The 27,919-nt window shown below is 33.8% G+C and overlaps 1 protein-coding gene and 1 long non-coding RNA gene across 3 annotated transcripts; one reads left to right on the top strand and one right to left on the bottom strand.

The window, feature by feature from the left end:
* The first annotated feature begins 257 nt into the window (after positions 1 to 257).
* Positions 258 to 27,833, top strand: LOC127845297 (calbindin-32-like). 2 transcript variants are annotated; one of them, XM_052376125.1, is made up of 12 exons: positions 258 to 471; positions 8,935 to 9,020; positions 16,365 to 16,454; positions 16,723 to 16,809; positions 18,043 to 18,099; positions 19,130 to 19,213; positions 19,513 to 19,568; positions 20,122 to 20,167; positions 20,434 to 20,457; positions 22,372 to 22,428; positions 26,941 to 27,012; positions 27,517 to 27,833. In XM_052376125.1, the coding sequence occupies exons 1-12, from the start codon at positions 336 to 338 to the stop codon at positions 27,664 to 27,666; spliced, it is 945 nt and encodes a 314-aa protein (XP_052232085.1). In that variant the 5' UTR covers positions 258 to 335; the 3' UTR covers positions 27,667 to 27,833. The 2 variants fall into 2 exon arrangements, with proteins under 2 accessions (XP_052232085.1, XP_052232086.1); XM_052376126.1 differs by lacking the exon at positions 20,434 to 20,457.
* On the bottom strand, positions 23,673 to 26,025 carry LOC127845299 (uncharacterized). Its single transcript, XR_008033169.1, has 3 exons — positions 25,895 to 26,025; positions 25,390 to 25,471; positions 23,673 to 24,350 (listed from the first exon to the last, which is right to left on the bottom strand). It is a non-coding gene; the product is annotated as an uncharacterized LOC127845299 (long non-coding RNA).
* Positions 27,834 to 27,919: the final 86 nt, after the last annotated feature.

A 27,919-nucleotide genomic window follows, 5' to 3' on the forward strand; every position in this document is an offset into this window, starting at 1 on the left:
TGATTCTTGCACGTTCACACATTTTTTTAATAAAAATTAACTTAACTAAGAAGTATCAAGTTTCGTCATAAATTACTGTCATTGATTGTTTTATAGTTAATGTTCTTCGGTGATATATTCCCGTATTATGCGTGAAATTGGCCAAGCTCTGTCACACCTGTTTTACAATCTGTAATCGATTGGGAGATTGTAATTCTAAGCGCATGTCTGGACATGCGCAATATCGGTTCTTGGTTGCAGACGACACGAATGGGAGAAAGTTCACGAGAGAGCGAGATACACTTCTGTCAAAGTTTTCACAGACAATATCCAGTGTGGTTCTTTAAAACGAAAGCATGGCAGAAAAGGGTGATTGCAAACCAGTAGATAAAAAGAACTTTTTAAGGCAATTCAGAGACAAGGAGACACGGGAATTTAGGCAAATTACAGCCAGCCAGTTTATGGAAGTTTGGAATCATTATGATTCGGATGGTAAGTAATTGCGGACTATTAAGTTTTAATAACTAACTTTGTTTCCTTCATACGCATTATAAAACTATGAGAAATTTTGTATGAAAGACCAATACATAACGTCTCGGAGTGTTTGCATACCTGATATTATTAAAACGGAGTCAATATAACATTTCTGCAATCGATAGTATACTGAGCGTTTGTTGAAATACTGCCAGGAAACAATTCAAACCTGCAATCATTTATAGAATATAATGTGCAAATATTGAATCGCAAAATAGTTTTATGAAATAAGACGTCTTTAATGTAAACGAACAACGCCACTCCAGAGCTATTAAGATTGTGCTCTCGCTAACCGAATACCTACTGAAATATTGTTCACAGATATTTAACAAGTATAAAGGTTCAACTAGAAATGGAAACATACCTACCTTAACTTATCAAGTTCAATAAATATTATACCAACACTGGTCAAAATTTACCCTACTGCCAAACTCATCTTGATAAATTATCTTAAATTATGTTTAACAAAACAAAACCCCAAACCCAAACAACAATAGAAACAAAAACAGCAGTTGAAAAATTCAGAAGACGTTAATTAAGACTTGTATGCAAGCCAAATTAAAAATAGTATTATACATAATATATATATTATCAATACAGTCTTTACCGCGTTTTTAATCGATGTACATAACAAGTCTAATATCTCCATGACACGGGCAGCAGCTGCTGTGTGGTTTTGTTCACGTAACAGATGTGAGCTTATTAATGCAAAATCTATGTGATATGAGTCAAAGGCAATATGTTTCCGACACAATCAAGCAGCCATTTTTATAAATACAGATACTGAACTTGTACAAAATTACAACATTTTTTACATATTTTGTTTTATATGTTTTTGTAGATTTAAACGTTTTTTAGCCAATTAGCAGTACCCTTAGATATTCGGAAATATTTCTCTTAAATAGAGAATACTGGGTTTGTATTCAATTTATGTTTTATTAGTTTCCGTGGTATTGTTCGATACCAACATTAAACAGATTTTATCTAACAAATAAACATACCTGTATTCAAACGGTCAAGGATTTCTATTTATAACATCTGTAATTGTTTTATCTAGGTAATGTAACAACTATTTTATATGAGTTAAAACCAAGGTGTATCCCAAACCATAAAGAAGCAGATATATTACATACTTACAATGTACTTGCACAATATACTATCATTTGGCCATAGTTTGTTGTATACATGTTTGGAATAAAAAAAGTTGTTTTTGATATTTACCAATTCAATTTGACAGTCGGGATTCGTCTCTACAATAGAGAATACCGGGGTTGTGTTAAATGATATCTGTATTTGAATAAACAAAATGCCTTAGCTATAATGCGCGTTTTCATTTTTTTCAAAATTGTAGCAATTAAGCTCAGTTTATACTACGGGGTGTTATTTTGTCCATGCTGCCACAATGAAAGGATAAAACTGAGAAGTGTCATCAGCATCACAGTAAAGATGACTGATAGCCCCTTTTGACTTTAACCCATTTATGCCCAGTGGACTCTCCCATCCTTCTAAATTGGATCAATTTATTTCCAAAATTAGGGATGTCAGGCCCGTACCCAGGCCATGGGCCCAGGGGCCCGGCCCCCCCAGCTGGCTGTTGAATTATGATTTTTTTTTTTAATAATGGGCCCACTGCAATATTTTCTCTCGTGAAAGGGCCCACAGTACACTTTCCCTCAATACAAAACAGCAGCTATGTTTTTTCCCCTGATAAACAAGGGGATTAGCTCTCGCCAATGGAGATAAGCCCCTAGGCAATGTTTTCTTATCGCCTTGTACACACATCCGCGATCAGTCCCCATGGTGATCTTGAATGCTTCAACTATCGATGGCTGATGTAACATGTAATTTGATTAGTCAAGGAAAGAATAGCAGTGAGTGGAAGCAACTGCTACAGGAAGTCGTAAACTATGGTCTGATAATTGCTGACGCAGGTTTTTTTCCTTCTTTGAGAAGGCCATATCCCCTAGACGTATATTTCCCCTCTAAAAGTTTGTTTAATTTTTTTGGGAGACCTTTAATTGTAAATTGTTAGGTCCCAATTGGGAATAATATATACTTTTTTACTTTGCGAATGGGGCCCTGAAGTTGAACGGGAACAGAAACACTGACAAAGGTATTAAAACTGAGTATTTATCATTTTTGAAAGAAATCACTAAAAAATACTACGGATAGATAGTTAACATGTGTGTTGAAAAGAAAAACAGATTCATAAATTTGTTCAACAACAGATAAGAATTTGGCAGAAGTCAGTATTTAAAATAATTGAGTACCGAGAACTGAGTATAATGTCAACCTATTAATGGTGCATTGGTAAAAAAATAAGTAAAATTGAAACAATAAATAGATCTCATTTTATAAGTTAACCTGATCCAGTGTACAAAAAATATTGTATTATTAATTTATCTGTTGCCTTGAAATTGTTTGAAAACAGTAAAATATGTTAAATTGATTATTTAAGAATTTCATTATTTCCCCCCAAAATAAGGCGTTTTGCGCATTACCCCCCCCCCCCCCAAAAAAAAGGCAAGGTCTTTCCTAAAAATAAAAAAAAACACTTTGAAGTTATTGATTTGTGCCAAAAAAACATAGTGGAAGCAATTAGAAAGGTGATATGGATAATCGTCATTAGTTTAAACCTGTAAGTTTCATATTCACACCAATGTTTAAAGCTTAAGACTTCCGAAATGGGCTGATTAACTTGTCATATTCCATAAATTAATATCACAAAATAAGGTTTGTATAAGCATTAAAATTACCTTGCAAAGTGCCAAATTCAAAAAACAAATATATATATATAGGGAGGGGGGCCCCCTCCCAAATTCTCCCCGGTAGCCCCCCAGTCAAAAAATCCTGCGTACGGCCCTGGATGTCTTGTATATTTATTTCTATATTAGGAATTTTTCTTAAAGAAATTCCTTAAAGCAAACAAAGCAGACCGTGATGAGACGCCGCATCATGCGGCGTCTCATCTGGGTCTACGCTGTTTGCCAATGCCTTTTTTATAGACGCTATGCATAAACGGGTTCATTAATTGCTTATAGTGAACGCTTGATCGTACATCATAATGTCCTAAAATTCATTTCTAACAAGATATACCAAGTAAATTGAGGCTCACTGTATATGACAAGAAGCGTTGGATTCTGTAAATGTACAAATGACATTTATAATTAAATGTTATCAATTGTGTTTCAGTGTCACAACCTTAACGATATATGTAAAAACTCCCGCCACAGTGTTAACTAACATTGTCCTAAAATGTTATATAATTCGAAACAACCGTATTCGATATAATAACTTTATGATTTGCATATTGCGATCTATAGAAAATATGTACCGGTAGTCAAATGCATACAATATACTTGTATACAATCACTATTACATTTTAAGTTTCTTTAAACAAATAAACATTAATGTCATCATTGTTTATGTACTATTTATTAATCCATCCCCATATTTCAATCAACTGAAGATTACACCATACAAATAATGCATAACTGAATAGTATAAAACATCCACTATACGCAGTGGTGAAAGATATTGACTGTTATGTCTCATTGTTTTGTAACAGGACTTTAACTAAAATTATCATGAGATGGTATACGATTTAAAATGTTGGTAGTGGGCTGTCCATGATCGTTATTTTCTTAATACGATATGTAGCTTTTAGAGTAATGCTGAGTAATATTTACTTGAGCTACTGTGTTAATTATATTATATATATGACATGTTATTTATGCTATGTAAACAATATGTTGCGATTAGTTTTATCGCTTCTCGGGCGATACTTTCAGAATAAAAGTATACATTCTTACTGAATAATATCGCGTCTTGAGCGATAAATTCTAATAAAAGTACACGTACATCGCTTTTCGAGGAAAATATTCTTTTAGAGTTATTGAGCGATCTTTTCTGAATGAAAACAATCGTTTTTAAAGCGATACGTTGAATTATATTACTTCTTTATATGTATTTATTATTGTACATGTCTTTGTTTTGTATGACTCATTCGCCATTTTCATACGGGTCGTTAAAAGGTTGTCAATTATGCATGACACGGTCATGTTTTGATTACGTAACACAAACTTTTTATAAGAAGATCGTTAAAGCGCTCAGTTGTACTCGTTAAATTCTACCTGTCGATAAAGCGCAATGCTTTCATGAATCAAGTACAATTAAGCATAATTGCTTGGTAAGGAAAAATAATTGTACCTTGCGAAAAGAAAATCTTTCAGATTGGCGAATATTTCCTTGATGTTAGCTGGTTACTCATTAAAAGACAAATTACCCATTTCTAGAAACACGGAAGTATTTGAATTATGGGTTATTATGCTATACATTTTCTCAGTTCTCGTGATTAACCCAGTTTTACCATGTCACTTACCTTTTCTTGTTGCCTCATGAAAATTGGCATTGCTTTCTTCAAATGAAAGTGATATTATGGGCATTTTTCACTGTTGAATTGAGCTGAAAAATAAATAAATATTGTTTTCGATATTTTACATGACTCACTCAGTCCTCTAAGCCGAAATGATCCGTTAAACTAAATTGTGTCTTTGTGTCGTATGAACGAATTTGCACGAAAACTACATTTAGACTCACGGCGTACATCGAATCATTTCTGTCGTCAGTTGTCAAAACGAAAGTACGGTTGATATTCAAATGGATCATTTTTCTCTTTCCGGGATATTGTTTTAGTAAGTCGATGCTGCATTAACAAATATAAGTGTATATGAAGACAAAACACCAAAAATGAACAACGGTTGCGATAGACACCTATATACTGTTAGATGCCCATAAAAATCACTTTTAATTGAAAAGATTATACGTAGGTTTATGGCACACAAAAAACATAAACGTATCTTAGCACCTTCAATCAAACACATTGAACAGGTACCGGTTTATACCATAATTTATTTCCATGACTCACTATTTTGAGACCCGGGCAATACCAAGGGAACATTAAAATGGCTAGTATAAAACAAATAACAAAACAACAACATTAATTAGCTTTTTAGAACACAGTCGCTTTTAAACCATAAAAAATAACACACATGTTATTCATACATGAAATGATTAATTTTAGGTAATATAGATATTGAAAAAGAATGAATTTACTGACTGATTACATAAATTGTATCATTTTAATATTTTTAATGACTGTTATTCGTGTATAAAGCTTATTAACGTGGGATATAAGTTATCAAAGAACCACTATTTAATGACAAAAGAAGTATCCTTTGACATTTACTGTCATTCAGAACTAAAGTTTGGTATTTGGTTATATTTCTAATACATGCGATGATAAAAGAAATTTAGGTAAGGCTATTTCTAATTTCTTCTTTTTAACCATATTAAAATATCGATCTTCATTTAAAATTTTCTTGTTGCGGCAATATGAAGTGAGTTTAAGTGAATTGTTTATCGCAGTATGCAACAACAACACATTGGCTTATTTCGAGACCAGGTCCCCATTTATGCCCCTAGATGGAGATTAGAAAGCGTGGGATTATTACTTTTTGGCTCAGAATAATTCCGTTCTCTCAGCGAGATTCCAACCATGGACAATCCAGTTCCTATACCATCCTCCTTCCAGTAGATCATTGTATTTTTCTTCTTAAATAACACATTTTGTTGTGCGTATACAGATTTTGAAATATAAATGTGGGCGACGTTGAACACATTACTCGATAATTGGCGAAAGATCACAAAAAGACCTATCGTATAGCACCACGCAATCCTAAACATTAAGGTTGCCATTAATACGAAATCATGGGGGTGGTATGCGAAGGATATACTCATATGTGCCTTTATTCTAAACAGAAAGCACGATATACAAGTAAAGTTAATTTATTTTGCTAAAAATGAGTTTTGTCGTATATGGCCGCCAGTAGTGATCATCTATTACAACGGGTATATATATCTATTTGATCGATGTTTGGTTACATAACTTACATTACCATGTTTGTATCCATAATTTTTGACACTATTCGATACAATATATATGTTTTGGCCAAATTTATTGAAAATGCCACGAAACTCCGCGAGAACAAACTTGATTTGAACCCATTGATATATATAAGCTAAATTCCAATCATATCGATGATTAATATACATATTTTGTCAGTAAATATGTTTTCGAATTATGTCTATAAATTATTGTCATGTAAAAACGACTCTTCTAATTTCACACTAATTGATATGTATTTTTGATCCGAAGCCTTTTACTACAAATAATCAATAGCCATGGTAATTGTTATTGTAATTGTAATGCGACACAAAAACAACAAAAACAATTGAAACTAATTAAATACACGAACACGTTTTAACATGATAAAAACGCGAATGATTGTCCATCGAAAGTTTAAAGTATATCTATATTTGACAAATAATCAAATATATATTATAAAGAAAGCTCTTCAGAAATACCGTCAAAGGCTCAGCCAATAATTTGGATGATAAGATAATATAAGGAGACGTTACTTAATGCCAAAGATGATTTTCTATCTTAGAACTTGGCACATAATGCATTTTCATAAACTATTTTATGTTTACTCTGATGCCAAGAACATCATTATCTTGATATTAATCACGAATCGCACAGATCAAACAGTAGTGCGTAGTATTATGTACGATTAAATTAATAGATGCTTATTACTGAGTGCATATCCTTCGAACGAATGTTTCCGAGATTTGATGAGAAGCAATATACAATCATACATTTGTGTCATCGTAAGCTTTTCCGCTATCTTATTACATTTTAGGTAGCATAAAGATATGCTTCATACTACAAGAAAAATGAGTATTTGTGATGACACCACATTATTTATTTAAACAAACACACGTTTTAAATTCGGAGTTTGCATAATATAAGTTAATTATTTTTGAATATTATGCCTATTTGAAACATACATAAAATTCCAAATATTGCCTGCATGTTTATTAAAATTATTTTTTTAGAAAATTAATATGATATTGTTTCACCTTTGTATTTCTGTCAGGTCGGCCAATCAAAAGCGACCCAAATCACCCATTGGTAAAACAACCAATTGCATTGAGAGATGACATTCTGGAACAATTCTATCAACATCACACATTACTACAATCACAACATAATAACATGTGCAAGAAATAAACCAAAGGCAATCATTGGTCTTTAACTTCGAACTATGTGCATTTATCGTTTATAGGCTGTGATCCCAGTTATATAAAATAGTTTTGTATCTGTATTTATTTATGTTCCATGTCGATAACATGTTTTGTGAGGGCATTTATTCTCTGCTTAGAAATACCATATGCTAGAATATGATGTTCTTTTGTTACTGCGAAAGTTTTGCTTTGTATATATTTGAATTAAATACGGTGAAATAAAAGTCAGTGTATCATGTTGCATTCGTGTCCTCATTCATTTGGAGGATATTGATCGATTATTCTATTCGCAGTACTGATGTCGCAGGGTCGCAGGAGTAATGTATCGTCACCCAAGATTCATTGTTTATTACCCTGATCATTTTGCAGTTCAGATGAGAACATGACAATTATTTAGGCTTTCTTCATAGAATTCCTTATTCAATATCAACCATGTATTTATTTCATCATATGTAATATTATTTGTTGGCAAGTTTTGCCAAAAGAAGTTCAATTAAAATGTATATAAGCTACAGTAGTTTTTATTCTTATGTGTTCATTCTTCATGTGGGTATCGTTCAATAACGTAAATTCAGTTATACAAGTGGTATGCTATTTATTAAACAATAACTTGTTGAAACAGGGAACATAAAAATTAGTTAAATAATAACACTATGCAACGCAAATCATGTTTTATTAGAAGTTTAACAAATTAAAAGACATATGACACTATGCAAAAAAGCAACATTACATACAGTGATTTTATTTCAAATTTGGACGGCGCTATATTGACTTTCAAAGGTATAATATGTCATCGCGAAGGTATGTTAGAATGCTTGTTATATGCTACACACCATTATTAATAAATATTTAATTCTTTACACTGAAATCTAAACGAAACAACGAGAGGCAATAGGTTATTTTAAACGACAAATCACTGTATAAGCAGTGTTCTTTATTATGTATAGTGTGTTTCACTTTCAATATACATGTGTTTTCTGAGTTATAAGCATCACAATACAAAGTTCAGCTTCAAAACAAAATACATTTTTGCCTAAAAACTAAGATCTGTATTTACATTATTATATTAATAAAAGCGTTTGTTAAAGTTTTCATACAGTATTTTACTATATGTTCAAATCAGATCGATCTTCTATTGTCACGTTATGTTGGAAGATGTTATTCCATTCAACGGAATTCATCGTTTTTATAATTCAAACAGCGTACCATATATACATTATACGTATAGATAAAAGTCATCTATGTATGCATAGAGGTGCTGTGTTGATGTTGTAGGAAATGGGTACATAGAAGACACGGAGCTAGACGGGTTCCTGAAGGAGCTTGTCACGAGCGTCAATGCGTCCGATGTGGGACCTGAGGTATACATTTTAACCAAGGATTCTATTCTCAAATGCATTCTTCACCATTCCCACTTAAAATCAAAGTGAAAATGGCTGTATGCAAATAGCGTAAAACCAGAACAGCCTGCGAGCAAGTCTCAGACTGTTCAGGTTTTATGCTGTTTGATGTTTATCAGTATCTAAGGGTTGGAAATGAAGCCTTTAAACTTGAATCAAGTAAGAAGGTTCTCTGATTTAATTTAAATTTCTATGGGACTACAAATTCAAAATACGTTTCTTATTTAATGGTTAAACTATTAATAGTAATAAGAAATTATTATGTTTGATCTGATCTTAAGTTGCAGTGGTATCAAATCGTGAATTGTATTAATTAATTATTGAACACGTCTTTATTGCACGGAACAACTTGAATTTTTTTTGCATTAACAACAACGGACATATTATGCATTAATAAATAGATATTTTTCATATATAACGGTGTTAAGACATGTTTTCGATAATACTGAATTATTATCTCTTTTGATGTTGTCGGGTAGCGAATAGCGTGACTGTGTGTTCATTTGGTACTATAAGTTGAAGCCCACCGGAAATAGCTCATGGTACACTATTGTTGTCTAGGCACATTTACAAATGGAAAAATAAAATGGATAACACGTTGAATACTGAACGTAGCAAAATATGGTCAAGGACTCTTATATCAACACTTTGATTAAGGAAAATTCGAATTTTACATTTGCTACGGACATTATAAATGTGTTATCGAATACTGATATTAATTAGAAACACGCAATAATAAACCAAGATATGCGTATGAGTGAAGAAATTAATTAAAACGTATATATATATAACCATTAATCAAATATTGTTAAACTCATAGCGAATATTTAACATGTTAAAACAGACACGTTTAATCGTATTTGCTGCAGAATAAGAACAATCATTACGATAATAATGAAGGAATCTACATAGACTGTTGGGGATCTCCCACAATGTACATGTCGTAGTGCACATGAATGAGATTTCTTCTCTACCAATGAATATTATTCCCGATGGAATAAATCTATACGTTCAGCGATTTTGCTTCTACGTGTTCTACAGATGATTCTAGTGTTGTAATCATCTACGCTGAACATGTTTTGAAAAAAGATTATACTCTCGTATATCATAGCTTTGATGTTCTCCGTCAACTTTTGTCACTGTAAAAATGAGCGAGTAATCTACACATCAATGAGTTCAGCAAAGACTGCTGCAAACTTCTGATTATTCTTGAAATGTAATTGTAATGATTGAGTTTAGCATGATAAAATATGTTCTCCAGTTTAATGCAATTTTCAACTATTATTTCTGTGCATTCCGGCGTTGTTTAAACTACAATTATTTCACGAATCGGGTTTCTGAAGACGTTTTGAAACGTTTTCCGATGAAAGTCCGGAAAAATTACTAAGCTTGATGAAATAAATTGTTTTCGTCGTTTGAGCACGTGCGAATAAGACGAAAACTACTTTCCCTTGTCAATGTAGTTTTCGATAGGTGGCTCTGTAAAAGAGCGTTTTACTCGTGGCCGAAGTAACTCTGTTCAGTCATTCAGCGTTGGGATTGACTGATCGATACATGCGTTAATTTTTTTTTAATTTGTTTTGAATAACAGACAGAGTAACATTACTAATGTTTTGTTTAAATGTGTAATCTACAGGCTTTTTTCCCTGGTACGAGCTAATATTTGAAATTTAGGATTGTGTTTTTTTTTACAACAGGTCATGCGTTTATTCACATTGAGTATGCATTTAATGTATTCAATTGATACATGTATACCAGTATCATAATAAATATTATTTATCCAACTGTGGGATTCGGTCTCCGGAAAAGACGATAGGCCGTGGCTGCCTTTATAGTTGCTTACGAGGAGGGTCTCGTGTAGGCACACAGTATGCCTGGTGTCGTTGTAGTCTTAAGTTGATAGGCGTGGCTGCCTTTATAGTTGCTTACGAGGAGGGTCTCTTGTAGGCATACAGTATGCCTGGTGTCGTAGTAGTCTAAGTTGTTAGGCGTGGCTGCCTTAAAAGTTACCTACGAGGAGGGACTCGTGCCGGCATACAGTATGCCTGGCGTTGTTGTAGACTATGTTGTATGATGTTGTAACAAAGCTTCTGTGTGTATTCATGTTTTTAGGTATTTTTGATGCCTATGAAATAGTAATACACGGTGTAAGTCATACCAATGACTTACCAAAAATATGTTGTATTTTTGCTGTTTTTCCCTATCGGGAGCGTAGTTGTAAAGGGAAAAATAGTTGTTGTTTGATAAAATGGAATGTTTGTACAATACCGTTTTGTAAACACACACGCAAAAAAACGATAAAATTGGAACCAAAGAATACTGCTAGTTGAATTTATATAATTGATATTAATACGGTAATATAACTTTTTTTAAAAAGGTTTACACGTAAAACAACACGAACGAAGGACGCGTTATTGCAACAATTCACTTTACATGTTTATTGCACCGAACATCGTAGTATTCAAACATGCGGAAATCGCCTGGTTTATGTTCGGGTGTTCTTTGAAGAAGTGCTGAGAGCCAAAATAAGTCGCAATTACAGCATGGTGTTACACTGATAGGAAATAGCAGCAGGAGGACGAGAAGTATACGATATTGCCAGTCTGTAAAAGGGAGCGTTGCCGCTTGGTATATTAGGGACTGATGTAAACACTAACTGAGCCAAGTTAAGTAACGATCATGAGTCTTTGTAAATAAAGTATATAATACAAAAAATGTGTATGAATTCATATAAAGATAGCTTGCACTCTTTCTTGCATTTGTTTTGGAAACTATACATTTTTATTTAATGGGTGTACATGAATTATCTATTTATTTATAAATTGTGTGTTGTTTTAAACAATTTTTATGTCCCCACAACTATAGTGGGGGAACATATTGTTTTTGCCCTGTCTGTTGGTTTGTTGGTTTGTTTGTGTGTTTGTTCGAGCAAACTTTAACATTTTCTATAACTTTATCAATATTGAAGATAGAAACTTCATATTTGGCAAAGATGTGTATCTCGTGGAGCTGCACATTTTCAGTGGTGAAAGGTCAAAGCGCTAATTTAATGTACACTTTTGCAATATTGAAGATAGCAAATTGATAATTTGCATGCATGTGTATCTCATGGAGCTGCACAGTTTGAGTGATGAAAGGTCAATTTCAAGTTCATCCTCAAAGGTCAATGGTCAAATATATGGGTCAAAATCGCTCATGTAATGTACACTTTTGCACTATTGAAGATAGCAACTTGATATTCGGCATGCATGTGTATCTCATGGAGCTGCACATTTTGATTGGTGAAAGGTCAAGGTCAATGTCAGCCTTCAAGGTTAAAGGTCAAATATATGGGGACATAGTGTTTCACTAACACATCGCTTGTTTTTATTGTAACACATGCTGATGTTTAAAAAAAAAGCCGATACGTAAATACCGGCATGTGGATCGTTCATAATTAAAAACAAACAAACACACTTATAAACACCATTTGAGGAATTATCTTCACATAAATGTCATTTAATCTATAGCCTTGTTAGCAAGTAATTAATTATTTGTTTTTAATTTTAAAACTGAAAGTTCTATACGTATATGTGCATTTCGACAATCGCGATTATTTTTAAGTTTTTATGCGCAAAAAGGCGGCTTTCTACCTTGTGATAGCCAGATATATTCTAAATGGCATAGATACAATTAAAATCTATAGCCTAGTTAGCAAGTAATTTATGATTGTTTAAAATTTTAAAACCGAAAGAAGGATTTCTATACGAATACGTCCATTTTGACAAACGCGATTATTTTTAAGTTTTAAAGCGCAAAAATGACAGATTTCTACCTTGTAACTACAAGATATATTATAATTGGCATAGATAAAATATATTTCATACTTATACTTAAATTTACTATGCCAAATAAGTTGTGTGGCTTTAACCATTTTGTTAGATTCGTTCAACAAGTTTTATGTTATGCAAAACCAAATGTAAAATGTATTGAAACAACGGTATGCCCTCCTTTTACAGTACTGACAAGTATGAAGAAAATCAACATACGCTAGCTGATACTACCATGTTGTGGTTATTGACACGCTTATGGCCTAAATCCCTGTCATCTTATGAACCATGATTGATAAAAGACGTTGATATAGATATATTTCGTTTGACACAATAATGTCTTTGATTCAATCAACGTTGGTTATTTTCCAGGATAGATCATTCTTTTATACGAAATAGTTAGTTGCAGGTGAAATTATTGCGGGCATCAACACCGTACTTTTATATACGTCCATTATTCTAAATAATTCATGCCAGCAAACATATAAGACAGTCGGTTTTATAGTCTAAATATACAGGAATAATAAACCAGAAACTATATCAGGTGGAAAATGCTTGTAATATCCGCAAAACTTATTAAAGGCAAATGACTAAATGCTCGAAATACAAATAATAAATATGTTATCATTTACATAAAGCTTATAAACGTCTAAACCATGTTATTTAAAATTATTTTAACTAAAAAACGATTATATAACTTTAAGTGAATTCCTTATATACTGTGTATAGGCTACCTCTTTGAATGTTGTTTGCAAAATGGTTTAAAGACGCATGGGCATCAGATTGTACCAGTATCGTTGTAAGAAGGAAAGGTACTTTTCATTACAAATGCGCATGTTATGTCCTTATCATTACAAGGATCACGACCAAATAAAGAATACGAAATGGTTTCATAGGCGCAAAGATTTACTTCATAGCAAGTACCTGCACATGATGACGATTGTTACAACATGACTTGCCTACTAAAATATTGGAAAAAAGCTAGACAGTTATATCGCAAGTTGAATACCATATATAATCGTTCTTTGTGTTATCAACCATCAACAATTATCAACATGAAACCCTCATAGTAACTGACAATAACATTTGGCAACATAATACTTTCCATAAATCAGAATTTAGTCATGTAATCATTTCGATCAATTACACTGATCAAGTGCGCCTTACGTGAATAACATCACAAACTTGAACTGAATATATTGCACATTTTACTGCAGTGCGGAAATTTTCCAAATGGCGCACCACTAACGGAATCAAAAGACATATAATAATTATTTATTGCGCATGGCACATTGATTGGCCTATTGGGATACGCTTGCTAGAACTGAGGACTTAAGTGGTTGCCGCTGCTTAAACTCCAAGGAACAAAGCACAATCTAGTGTCAACAATTATTTCGCACTTGAACTGTATTGACGTTTGTGACAATTGAATATTTCAATTGTAATCACCTCTTTAGGATGCGAAACGAATACTCTCCTTTGTTCTTATTTTTTTCATTCTTTTATTCATTTTTATTATATATATATTTGGGGTAAATTATTATATGATTCTTTTTTAAACATTTTATTCGTGAAACATATAATGGAAATGAGCATTCGATTAGAATATCAATAAACTGTGATTACAATATGGAGGCTGTATTAAATTACGTTTGAAATAATGTAAGTGCTCTTTTCACGTGTGTACAAATTCACGTGTGTACAAATGCTAATGAGGCATGCGTCGTATTTTGTGCTTTTACAGGTGGTATATATGTATGTCATTATTACATAGCATTCGATATTGTGACATTTAATGCCATGCAATATACAATAACATATCATATAATCTGATGTAAAAAGAAACCACGTATGGCATTCACACATTCACAGTGGTTAACCCATTTATGCCTAGCGTCTAGAAAAAAGGCCTTTGCAAACAGCGTAGACCCAGATGAGACGCCGCATGATGCGGCGTCTCATCAGGGTCTGCGCTGTTTGCTTAAAGTAATCTCTGTAAGAAATATTCTAAATATAGAAATAAATATACTAGACATCCCTTATTTTGGAAATGAATTGTTCAAATTTAGAAGAATGGGGGTGTCCACTAGGAATAAATGGGTTAAAAATGAAATCTTGAAAATAGTTATATTGTGGATTGGTTTGAACTTTTGGGATCTCTTGTTAAATGTTATACTGTTCTGTTTGCTCAGATTCATATTAGAATGTGTTTCGAACTAGTTTGAAAAGTTACTCCACACTTGGACAATCGCGAAATATCAATATGTCACGATCTGCGTTTGACATTGAAATTTCAGGTAACAATATAAGAACAATTCTTGCGAAATAATTGTCCCTCTCCAATATTAAGATTAACCCACTTTAAATGTTTTGGAATAGCACATGTTTATATTTTCATTGAAATTCATATAGATGCTTTTATTTGTTTTCCGATGAGAAGCAAGAGATGCAGAGCATTTATAGATTTTGTTTTCAGAAATTGCACTTGTTTATTAAACAATTTAATTAAGTGCACGATGTATCTAACTGACTGTCATGGTTATATGTATTAAACCGTGTTATATATAATTGAGATGTAAAACTTATTGATACAGTTCTAATAACTATAAACCAAGTTAGCATTTCAATCGCAAAAAACGGTCGATTCCAGGAACAATTTGAACACATCATCAGTTCTTCTTTGGACTCGATATGATGGTATTTTACTGTGATTTAGACATTTCCAATCCCGGATCTTGAGCCACTGTTGTCCGCTCCTGCTAAAGATATAATTGTGGTATATATATGTGATTTCATTGCAAAACAATTTTGCCAAGGCAATCTCAAAAACAAAATCCTTCAGACAATGTGAGCAACAGTAGCCATGCGAGGTTTCTTAAGTATGAAGCCATGCTTGTGTTTCTTGCATATAAAGACGTTGCTAATGCAATCTGGGATTAAATGGCTAGGAGTGAAGGTGATTGATTGAAGGAACGCTGATAGGGGAGACTTTGGCGTCCGATCAATTTCGGGTCAGGATTCAACATTATCATACAGTGAAAATGTCATTCTATACGACAGGGAAAATGACGTATAACCACAATCACGATTACGGCTTTCATCCCATCATGTGTACTATAACTCAATACTACAGACGGCATTGATATGAAGTTGTTCGCTTATTTTCACATCACAAGAGCACTCGCGTAATATTTGCATTACATTTAATTGTGCCACGATTACCGGGTATTGTGTTGCAGCGATTATGTATAATTTGGGTTTCGTGAATGCGCTTAAGATTTAGTGGAAATTGTTGAGGAGTAAATGTACAATAGAAAGTCACAGTGTCGATTTATACAGATGCATTACAGGCAATGTATGATATTGTCTATAAATCGTTTTGCTTTTAGACTGGCAGGTATGATATAATTTATTAAGCAAAAAACACATTTATAATGATTATGAATCCACGTATGTATTGCTTCTGCAGCCCAGTGTTTGTCGTTATGCTTTACAGGTAGTGTCGGAAATGGCATTGAAGGATGCCAAAAAGTTGGTGCTTAACGCTTTCGATGAAAACAACGACGGTCGGATTGACATCGCTGAGGTTTGAATGTTTGAAATGTATATCAACTTTTAAATAGCGAACTAGGATGTTACATACTTATATACTGGCCTTTGAAATAACAAACACAATGTAGACTAGTAATAGATGGAAACACGTTGCTTTAGCTTACATACGAGCACGTACGTATTGTTATATTTCCCGATAAGGTCTGTTACTTGTGGTGGACAAAAAATCTGTACCGTAACTATCAAAATCATTACTATTACTCTTATTTTACCCTAATGCGCAGCCGTTTATTTTCATTCAGTTAGCTCAAATTCTTCCAATGGAACAAAACTTTCTTCTGCTCTTTCGCCGCGATTATCCGCTGGAATCCAGCGTTGAATTTATGAGGGTAAGTGTACTTTTTCATAGTTAAAAATCTCAAGCACTAATGGACCTTTCCTGGTGCCTTATTCAGTCCTTTAAGATGTTGCGATGTTTTTTTATATATATTGTTTACATATTTTGTGGATGATTACTAATCTAATTTTTTTTAATTAGTCAATACTAAATGTTCAGTTATAAAGCGTTCTTGTTTTGCGAAATGCATATTGCTTTTTATTTTCAATAAATTTAATGGCATTACAGTTTTTTTGTAACAAACAGTTTCTAAATTATTCAACAATCCTTAAACAACGTGCAAACAAAATCACGTACAACATAAATTGTCAACACTGAATCATTTCACTGAGTTCTACATGCATTTCCCAAAAATAATTATGATAACCCAATCAAAATCCCTTTAAGTTTTTGTGTCTAACAAAGATAAATTTGTGTGACTTGTTTGTTATGTGCTATATTTTCCGCTAATCCTATGGCTAATTTATGATATCTCTTGCTTTAGATATATCAATCTGTTTTAGCCAATGAAATAGAAAACAAATCGGAGACCTTAACATTGTGAAATGGATTAGTTTGCATGAGGCTATGACTCATATAAGCGTATATTTATATGACGAAGTATATGAGTTGCGTTCTAAGAAAACTGGGCATAATGCATGCGCGTAAAGTGTCGTCCCAGATTAGCCTGTGAAGTCCGCACAGGCTAATTTGGAACGACCCTCTTCGCTTAAAGTGGATTTTTGCTAAGAAGAGACTTAATTTAACCAAAAATTGTCATAAAAGCGGAAAGTGTCGTCCCTGATTAGCCCGTGCGAATTGCACAGGCTAATCTTGGACGACACTACGCTCATGCATTAGGCCCAGTTTCTTCAGAATACGACTCCTATTATTGTAGCAATATAAAGCGTAAATGATACCGCCATGAATTGCGGATATAGACTGATTGGTAGAAAATATAAATGAAACATCTGCCCTCCGAAGAACACGGTAATGCGACTGATGTATAATGGCAAATTCTGTATGGATTATTTTGATTTGTATATATAATATAACCTGAAAAATACTTGAAAGATAAAAGGCGAATATATCGTATTGTATATGTGGTAAAGGCATTCGGACACTTACGGTGCCAATATCGAATTGCAAATATATATCATAGATAAAATGTGCTAATGAGCTAACATGCATTTGCTCTTATTTTAATACATAGTTCAGCTGTTCGAATAATAAATGTTTTGTTTAGATATGGCGAGAATATGACTCTGACCACAGTGGCTACATTGAAGCAGACGAGCTAAAGGTACGAAGTAAAACCATCTGATTTATTTTATTTTAGGTTTTTGCAATTAAACATACTTGAGCAATATGAGTGTTAGATACAAATATAGTAAACATAACTCTGGTTTAATAAGATATATGCAATTTATTTAAAATTAGCCCTTTATTCCAAGTAATTTGGGTTTTCCACGAGCAGTCGAAGTTGGTACTGTTGATTTTGTGGACCTACCACAGGAAGCTTTTGGTTTTTTACTTCCATGACAAAGACAATGATCCCAAAATAATGAGATACATTTAGACAATTTATATACTTAAAAAAAACATGAATAAAGAAAAAAGCAAAACGCGAACCATAAAGTCTAGGACACGGCGATTTGCGTCAAATGTTAATACTCTTGGATTACAATAGTTTATTCAAATTATTTGATTTTGTTTTCAAACATGGGGACATTAATTATTGTATTATTCTTATAGGCACTGTATGAGCGGTCTCTCTACAAAATGTTTTGGTGAACATTATTGTGTATTGCGTACATCATTCGTTGATATGTTTTACCTTTCTCTTGGAGAATCCGTTACTAAAGCAATGGTCAGGCAACATAAATAAGTGAGCTATAACTAAAGAGACAGGGTTGTATGGTTTTGCTGTCGTTATATACATAAATTAATCAATACATGTTACGTTGGGAAGTTTTGTACTGAGACATCGGTATGTAGATAAGTACGAAGATTTGAACATATTGAACATAAACATTCATTTTTCAATTTGTTATCACATTAATTATAATATATGAAGATACTGAATAATCACAATTTATTAATAATGTTGAAGACAAACTCAATTATATTTTCCTGATCGCTTCTGAACAAAAATTTACACGACAGCCAATACTCATGTGCCAATCGTAATTATCATAGAACGCCAAGATTTATTATTCTCAGTACGTACCGTCAATTCAATAAGCGTAGTTTGACGGTACCCAACGGGATCGTAAGGTATATTAAAACGAGGCGCAATCGCAATAAACAACGTGCTTTTATTACATTTACAGAATTTTCTTCAAGATTTGCTGAAACAGTCGAACAAAGATATAGAAGTCACAGAAGAAGAGTTGATTGTCTATGCAGACACTATGGTAATCATTTGTCGGTACTAATGTTTTACCCTGTCTCAAGGGTCTATTATTTCACATAGTTAAACGTATCATATTTTCGCATCATATTTCTGTTTTTGATGTTAAATTATCTTTTTAGAAATATAAAAAAAAGTATTAAATTTGATGGTTATAAAAATGATCTTCGGGGATTATATTTAACTCTTTTCTGGCTATGACAAGACTGTATTATGTAGGAAATGATCTGTATAACGCAAACAATAACTTAAAACATATATACCGGCAATACAGCAGCTTAATATAATTTGCTTTACTTTAAGTTACAACTATTTGACCGTAACAAGGATGGGAAATTGCAGCTCAGTGAAATGGCGAAGTAAGTTGATAGGATTGTTAACACGTGATATAGTAATCTGATAATTAACTGTGTTATAAAAACTTAAAGTTATTTATATAAATCCAAACTGTTTTCACAATTGCAAACATACATTAAATTGTGTGCGTCGCACTCATATATTTTATTAAATAAATTATACAATGTTACGTGATTACCCAACTTTTCATTTGAGTCGCGTTCTGAGAAAACTGTGCATAATGCATGTGCGTAAAGTGTCGTCCCAGATTAGTCTGTGCAGTCCGCAACGACACTTTCCGCCTAAATTGGATTTTTCTAAGAAGAGACTTCATTTAAATGAAAAATGTCATAAAAGCGGAAAGTATCGTCCCTGATTAGCCTGTGTGGACTGCACAGGCAAATCTGGGACGACACTTTTCGCACATGCATTATGTCCAGTTTTCTCAGAACAAGACTCATTTTATAATACGGACGCATCCAATCGTATCTCTATTATAAGGCCTTTTCATCATATAGCACGATGTACTTTGTCACAATATTCGATATCTTACGGTCATTGTCTGGTACACTCAAGGTTGCTGCCAGTGAAAGAGAATTTCCTGTGTCGACCGATATTCAAGGTAATTATTTCTCGAGGTTATTGCACAACACCGTGCGGAAAACGTGTTGTGAGTAGTATCACCAGTACATTTTTTTCTACTATGTTGTAAAATCAAACGATGGGAATTTGAAAAGTCGTGATATTGTTGTGGACTTGTTAATATTTCACTTGCTGATATTATTCAAGTACACTGTACTGCGTTCATAATGTGCAAGAGCAGGTATAATTATAAAATATCTTAAGTCTCAACGCATGGCTTAAATAATTTTAAAATTGTTTCCATAGAAACGAACGGGAGGATGGATGATGGTAAGCTTTAAGAATTCGATTTTGGCAAGACATATGCATGCATTTATTCTTATTTAATGATATCCTTTGATCGTTTATTAACCTCTGAGTATGCGCTTCCCAGAACGCCGTGGCTTTATTTAATAACATTTTGCATAAATGATGCATAATGGTAATCTCTGTGTCCGTCTGTAATTGCTATATACTAATACAGTACGTTTTTGCTGATTTAAAGACTAATTGGTTGAATATGTATACGGCATTCTACCTGCAGAGTACCCAATACATTGTTCTGTCTTAACAAATGAAACCTTTTGTACGTTTTACAACTTTTAATTGTCAGGCTTAAGTGTTTAATTACCATAAACGCAGCACACTATGATATTGGCAAAACGCAGCACACTAGGGTATTGAGAAAACGCAGCACACTAGGGTATTGGCAAAACGCAGCACACTGGGGTATTGGCAAAACGCAGCACACTAGGGTATTAGAAAAACGCAGCACACTAGGGTATTGTCAAAACGCAGCGCACTAGGGTATTAGCAAATCGCAGCACACTAGGGTGTTGGCAAAAGTGATAAAGATGCTACGTTAGCTCTTTGTCAGTTCAATAAAGTTTTGCTTTCACCCTATGCTAACAGTATTTCTGCTATGTTTATCAGTGGGTATTGTCTACTGTTTTGTTTGACATTTACACAACCGAATGGTCAATATAAATAGCATGTCAATTTAAACCATTTGTGCATAGAGTCTAGAAAAAGGCCTTGGCAAACAGCGTAGACCCAGATGAGACTCCGCATGATGCGGCGTCTCATCAGGGTCTGCACTGTTTGCTTAAAGGAATTTTTGTTAGAAATATTGTAAATAAATAAATATTTATACTAGACACCCCTAATTTTGGAAATAAATTGATCCAATTTAGAAGGATTGGAGAGTCCACTAGGCATAAATGGGTTAAAAGTATTTTTCTGCACAAACGCATACGCATACTCGCATTCTAACAAAGAAGCATCAATGGAGTCGTATTCTGAGAAAACTTGCCATAATGCATGTGCGTAAAGTGTCGTCCCAGATTAGCCTGTGCAGTCCGCACAGGCTAATAAGGGACGACACTTGTCGCCTTAATTGGATTTTTGCTAAGAATAGACTTTATTTTTACGAAAAAATGTCATAAAAGCGGAAAGTGTCGTCCCTGATTAGCTTGTGCGGACTGCACAGGCTAATCTGGGACGACACTTTAGGCACATGCATTATGCCCAGTTTTCTCAGAACACGACTCAATGTAATTCATTTGAACGTTTTTATACTTGGGTATACGGCTGTAGCAAGTTTTTATATATTTTGGGCGTAGGTATATTTTTTATTACTTTGTTAAACATACTTCGTTAAAACATGTATTTATCACATGCTATACCCTGTTTCCCATGTCATACAACCATTATATATATTTTTATATTACACATGTGTAATAAAGCATTTTTAAGCGATTCATTGGCCTAGTTTTCGTTTATTGCCCAATCGCATTTTGTTATTTGGCTGAAATGACGTTGCAACGTCAAATGACGTCACCAAATGTAAACAACATTCGGGATATATCATAATGTTTGCGTAAATATATATTTAATTTTCTTATTTAAAAATTAGTGATAAAAAAGATCTGACACTCGTTGTCATATCATACCATATTTTATTAAACTCGTCCAGGAAATTCGTTAGTTAGCTCGCCAAAGGCTCGCTTACTAACAAAATTCCTGAACTCGTTTTTATAAAATATGGTATGATATGACAACTCATGCCAGATCCTATATATATGATTATGAATGCTAATCCAATCATCATATAGTAGTAATGAAAACACATTCAAAACGCGAACGTTTAACGAAACGAAACAAATAATGAGCGTGTGTTGACATTAACTCTTTTTATATGTACAGGGTTGCAGTAAATTAAATTCCGATGATATAGACCGTGTCTTCAACCTATATGATGTGGTAAGTGAACTTCCTTCCACTCTCGAATAAACAACACGAACGTTATTTTATTTCTGCAATTAAAACTGTGAAGGTGTTTGAATATTCTATCAAGTCAACGATCTAGCATTACACCCAGGTTTTGAGATCGGCTATAAGATGTCACTAACATGACATAATTTAACAACGGTGGCATGTTACGGTTTGCATGTCTAATATTCCTTTATATGCTTGATCCATTAAGGTTACTGCACAAATTGCACACACGGAAATTACATTATACTTAAAGTCCAACAAAACAGTCATCTGCATCAACTTCAAAGGTAAACTAAATTCAGCGTTGTCGTGCAAAGTATATTATTTCTTAAATCAACTTGAAAAGTTCGCTATCCATTAGCATTTTGATTTATTGGTGTGTCTTAAATGATCCATAAAACCATGGCAACATATCAGTCGCATAATAATAAAAGTCGTTACATGTTTGATTTCGAAACTGATGTTACGTTCGACCCTGTGTCTTGTTTATTGATGATACTTGTGCGCTTTTGGTTTAACCCATTTATGCCTAGCGTCTAGAAAAAAGTCCTTGGCAAACAGCGTAGACCCAGATGAGACGCCGCATAATGCGGCGTCTCATCAGGGTCTGTGCTGTTTTCTTAAAGGAATTTCTGTAAGAAATATTCTAAATATAGAAATAAATATACTAGACATCCTAATTTTGGATATAAATTGATCCAATTAAGAAGAATGGGAGAGTGCACTAGGCATACATGAGTTAATTATTAAATAAGTTTCTTCATTTAATGTATTGATTAATACTGGGTGATCACAGCTGTACTCATTTCATGTAAATAACGTTTGTGTCTTATTGTAAAAGAAGTGTACGAAAACAAGAGTATCTCTACCGATATAGTTTTTGAACTTTCCCTGTTTGCAATGTTAAATTGGATTTTAAGTAACCATATCGGTGTCATCTCATTTCTAAGTATTGTCAGTGGGGGCTTACGAGGTCAAAGCTGAGTCCGTTTCTCTACGAGGTCGGGTAAATGTTTTACTACGAAAACATTGAGTAAATAGTTAAATACACTACTTTATCAGGATAGTTGCATCTTTTCTGGTTTTTATGGATTAGAGAACGGAACATCCAGTAATGGTAGATACTTATGTTACAAACTAATAACAAATGCGCGTAGTTGCAACTTTTACATTTATTTTGAGCTAAACTCGAAATATTTTGATTTGAAGCAATGCATAAGGTGGTTAACTCATTTAAAATAGTCAATTACAGTTACTTAAATTTAATAAAACCACATGTTACTTTGATTCAGTGTACATTACACATTTAACAGTACAAAACAGGTTATGAACAAATATTTAATTATTCAAATGCTTTGTTTCAAAGGAAATTACAAGTCGCGTTATGTATTGGTTTCGCACAGAGTATGTATTGGTTGTCCACAGAAGTACAAATATAATGTATAGGTTAGTCAACGAAGTTTCTGTATCCATTTCAGTACAAAGCGCGTGCAGTTTGCACTTACTGCAGACTTCCATTTTCCAGTGCTATCGCGTTATCGTACTGTCGTTATCGTATAATCACATTGTCGCCATCGTACTATCGCACTGTCGCCATGGTGTTGTCGCACATTCGTCATCGTATTATCGCATCGTCGCAATCGTACTATCGCACTATCGCATGGATTGTCACCATCGTACTATCGCCCTGTCGCCATCGTATTGCCGCACTGTCGTCATCGTATTATCGCATTGTCACCATCGTACTATCGCACTATCGCATTGTCGGATTGTCGCCATCGTCCTATCACACTGTCGCCATCATATTGTTGCACTGTCGTCATCGTATTATCGCATTGTCGCCATCGTACTATCGCGTTATCGTACTGTCGTCATCGCATAATCGCACTTCACATTCAAATTGCTATCTGCAATATAATTGAACTGATTAAAACAGTCTGATGAAATTGTAACAGGGGAAAAGATGTTAATTTTAAATTTAAACGACCCTTCAATGAAAGGAATAGGGAAACATTGTAACAAAACAAGACATTTTTCACACAATGATTCAACTTCACTTTTAAAGTCGTATCCTGCAAATCGCGTGAATGTTGAGCGTTTTTGGTAAAGACCGGTTAATGACATCTTCTGGAATCTTAAATTTTACAAGTATGATGCTTAATATGCAATTGCACGCATGCAATATGATTTTATTTACAGTCAATTTTCATTATCTTGAAGTTGTAAGGTCACACAAAAAATAGTTGGAGATATCCGGAGTTGGACTTAAACATCGAGAAAAACCGCAGACGTAAACAGAAAAAAGAAAACCGAAAGTAGCCGCATTGTAACACGATGTAAATTTACCGGCCGTAATGCTCGCAGTAAACAATAACCTGTGACAGACACCCACTGCCATACTTACAACAATACATTCATTAGGCAATTGCGTATTTGTGTCATTTGGGTCCTACTACCCACACTATACGGCCGTTACAGGTAAAATCATGTATACGAATATGAAATTCATCTCAAAATTAGTTGGCGATAACCGATTTTCAAGAAAATCGCTTTCATATATACAATGTAAAAATCTAAATCTGTATATGATAAGGATCGAAGTTGGGACATGGGATTTTCTTTGACATACGCAGAGTTTCGAGCTAAGCGAAAAGGAGTTTAAAAGAATCCACTGTTATTTGATAAAGAGTACCGTATGATAAAAACTAATCGCCGGTCTCTATCCAAAAGAACGTATTTATAAGGGATTGTAACAAGCTGAAGATACGTCATTTTTATTGAGACCGACGATTTTAGGCTCTCGAGTGAACTTTGAAGGGAAGGGTCAAGACTCTCGTTTTACAACGTATGCCAAGTTCAAATGTCGTCTTATAGATGTAATTTCAATTTCGATCGTTTGCATTGGTCTTGTCGTGAATTTAATTATATAATAAAAATGTACATTACCATGTCGACCGGGCTATTCGTATCATGTTGTGCCGTTGTTAATACCTCCGCCTCCAATGAAACATCCAGCCACTCCATGACTCTGTATTAAAAAAAACAACAACACCTTTATGTCAAGAGTATTTATCTTTAGCAGATTTACTTGAGTAACAGTTTTATCAAATTGCAGCTTGAAATATGGATATGCTCTTTTAGAAAATAGTGTGATAAATAGACAATAACTGATGATGACGAATGTCTACCTTTGTCTAAAGTTTTTCAAAGTAAGTCTGCTACAGGACGCAAAAGATATGTCTGCAGGGTCATAAGAGTTAAATACCATGATTATATATATATATATATATATATATATATATATATATATATATATATATATATATATATATATATATATATATATATATATATATATATAGTTCCGCCCCCTTTACACGCTTATGGAAATCACAACATACACTGCAAAGTAAAGAAAATACAGATCAAGTATAAGATGGTGCGTACTAACTTCGTTTCAGCAATATCCCCCAACCAAGTATTCCATTTGCGACTTTCTCTTCTGACACGAACGTATTAATTCAAACACAACCTTATGACTTTCGCCTTGCGAGATAATCAATACGTCTTCTGGGAGAAACGCATACACGCTAAAGCGTTGTCGTAGCGAGGCATATAAGTATACTGTCAGACACATGATCATGCCTAATAATACTATTCAGCCTTTACTTCTGATAACTGGCTCACACTACACATTTCTAAACACACCAGTGGCCTAACGAAACATACATCAATATGGAAATTGTGAAATTGTGTGAAATTGTGTCAATTAAACACTGTTGTAAACCTTAATTGAATTTGTTAAATTGAAATTGACTTCGGTTTGATAAATAAGCGGTATATTTCATGTTTACCCGCTTAAACCAGACACATGTTGGCACATAATTTGAAGAAACAGACATATAAAATGTCATTGTGCTTACATTCAGAGTTTTTTGTATTACAAAAGCATAATCTCACCTATTTAAAACCCAATATTTCCACCAATCTGTACTTCGATTGATACAATGTTTCGTATTAGAACATATACCCGAGATCGTAGAGAAACGAACTACGCTTTGACCTCGTCAGCCACCAGCGATTGTAGTAATAAATCGGACGTGCGCGACTTATTCATCAAGAGCATTATACGAGTAAGTTAAAACCACGCATTTCCATAATTAGAATTGCTGCGTATACTAGGTGACTCGGTTTGCTCGAGTTAACATATTCACTGTATCTTTATAGACTGTTATGTATCAAAATAGCGATTTTCAGAGCATAAGTGTCGATAGAAAACATTGCAATTTTATTTCTTGAAAACTGTCAACAAAGATTCTGTAAATAACAAATGAAATGTACGAAGGCAAAAAGGTTTGTTTAAATATACGATTATAAAGCACGTCTTAAAATGATAACTTTACCATAAAACAGGTACTAAAAGTATTAAAATATGCTATCAAGCGTTTGAATTGAATGTGTTCAAATGCATGTTGTAAACCTTGACTTGTATTCTAGGATCATAACGGATACATCGAAAACGACGAGCTTCATGGTTTCCTTAAAGACCTCATGGAGCTGGTGGAAGATGTAAGTTGCATATACATTTTCCATGAAACTTCCTTTAAGCAAACAGCGCAGACCCTGATGAGTCGCCGCAAGGCCTTTTTTCTAGTCGCTAGGCATAAATGGGTTAAAGCATGCTTCTTAACAATGTAATCATATTGTTCTGTGATCTTTGTGTGGAATAGTTTTCCTGCATAATGAACTAGCACGTGCGACATTAAGTGCTAGTGTTGTCCTCAATCATTTTAAATATACATTTTTGATTTGTGGCGGCATTTATCGCATGTATACTCAATTAAATATATAATCGTGCACCTTAGCCACTAATTCCGTTAAAAAGTACGTGAAATCACATGATGTCAAATAGATCAGCATAAAGGCTGTGCACGACACATTCATGTATGATTTAATTGTCTTGTACGCAGACACTGTTCCAAATATGACCTTATGAAAAAAAAGCGTTTGAGGCCGATCGTTTTTTTAAAAATATTCTACTAAGCATGATAACATAATCTTATCACGTTCAAGGACTACGATGCAGACGATCTACTTGATTGTCAGAAGATCCTGTTGGACAAATGTGACCTGAACAGGGACGGAAAAATCAACAAAGAAGAACTGACGATGGTGCTAACATCCTGCAACAAGAGTAGCACCGTCGAGGAGGCGACGTTTTGAAACATTTCAAACAAAACATTTCGTTGGCAAACGCTGGGATTGCTTTATATCCGTAAACAGTGCCAGAGCCAGGCTTTAAGCTTTTTTTTTAATTTTCTGTTTTTAAGGATGTGCTTAAAATGCTGTCCTTGATTAACCTTTGTGTGCGGCTCATACCGAACGGGGGAGGGGGGGAGAGGGGGAGGGGGGCGAAGATAAAATGCTCATGAGCATTAAGCCCGAGGGACAAACGGCATACATGTCTAACAATGTA

This window comes from Dreissena polymorpha, chromosome 9, assembly GCF_020536995.1.
Source record: "Dreissena polymorpha isolate Duluth1 chromosome 9, UMN_Dpol_1.0, whole genome shotgun sequence".
In the NCBI taxonomy this organism is placed as follows: Eukaryota; Metazoa; Mollusca; class Bivalvia; order Myida; family Dreissenidae; genus Dreissena; species Dreissena polymorpha.

What these genes read in the sequence shown, in the direction of transcription:
- LOC127845297 (XM_052376125.1), top strand. Translation starts at nt 336, where the DNA reads ATGGCAGAAAAGGGTGATTGCAAACCAGTAGATAAAAAGAACTTTTTA. An exon ending in CAGCTCAGTGAAATGGCGAA is followed by an intron (nt 19,569 to 20,121) that starts GTAAGTTGATAG and finishes GGTACACTCAAG; the next exon opens with GTTGCTGCCAGTGAAAGAGA. An exon ending in TGTGTCGACCGATATTCAAG is followed by an intron (nt 20,168 to 20,433) that starts GTAATTATTTCT and finishes TTGTTTCCATAG; the next exon opens with AAACGAACGGGAGGATGGAT.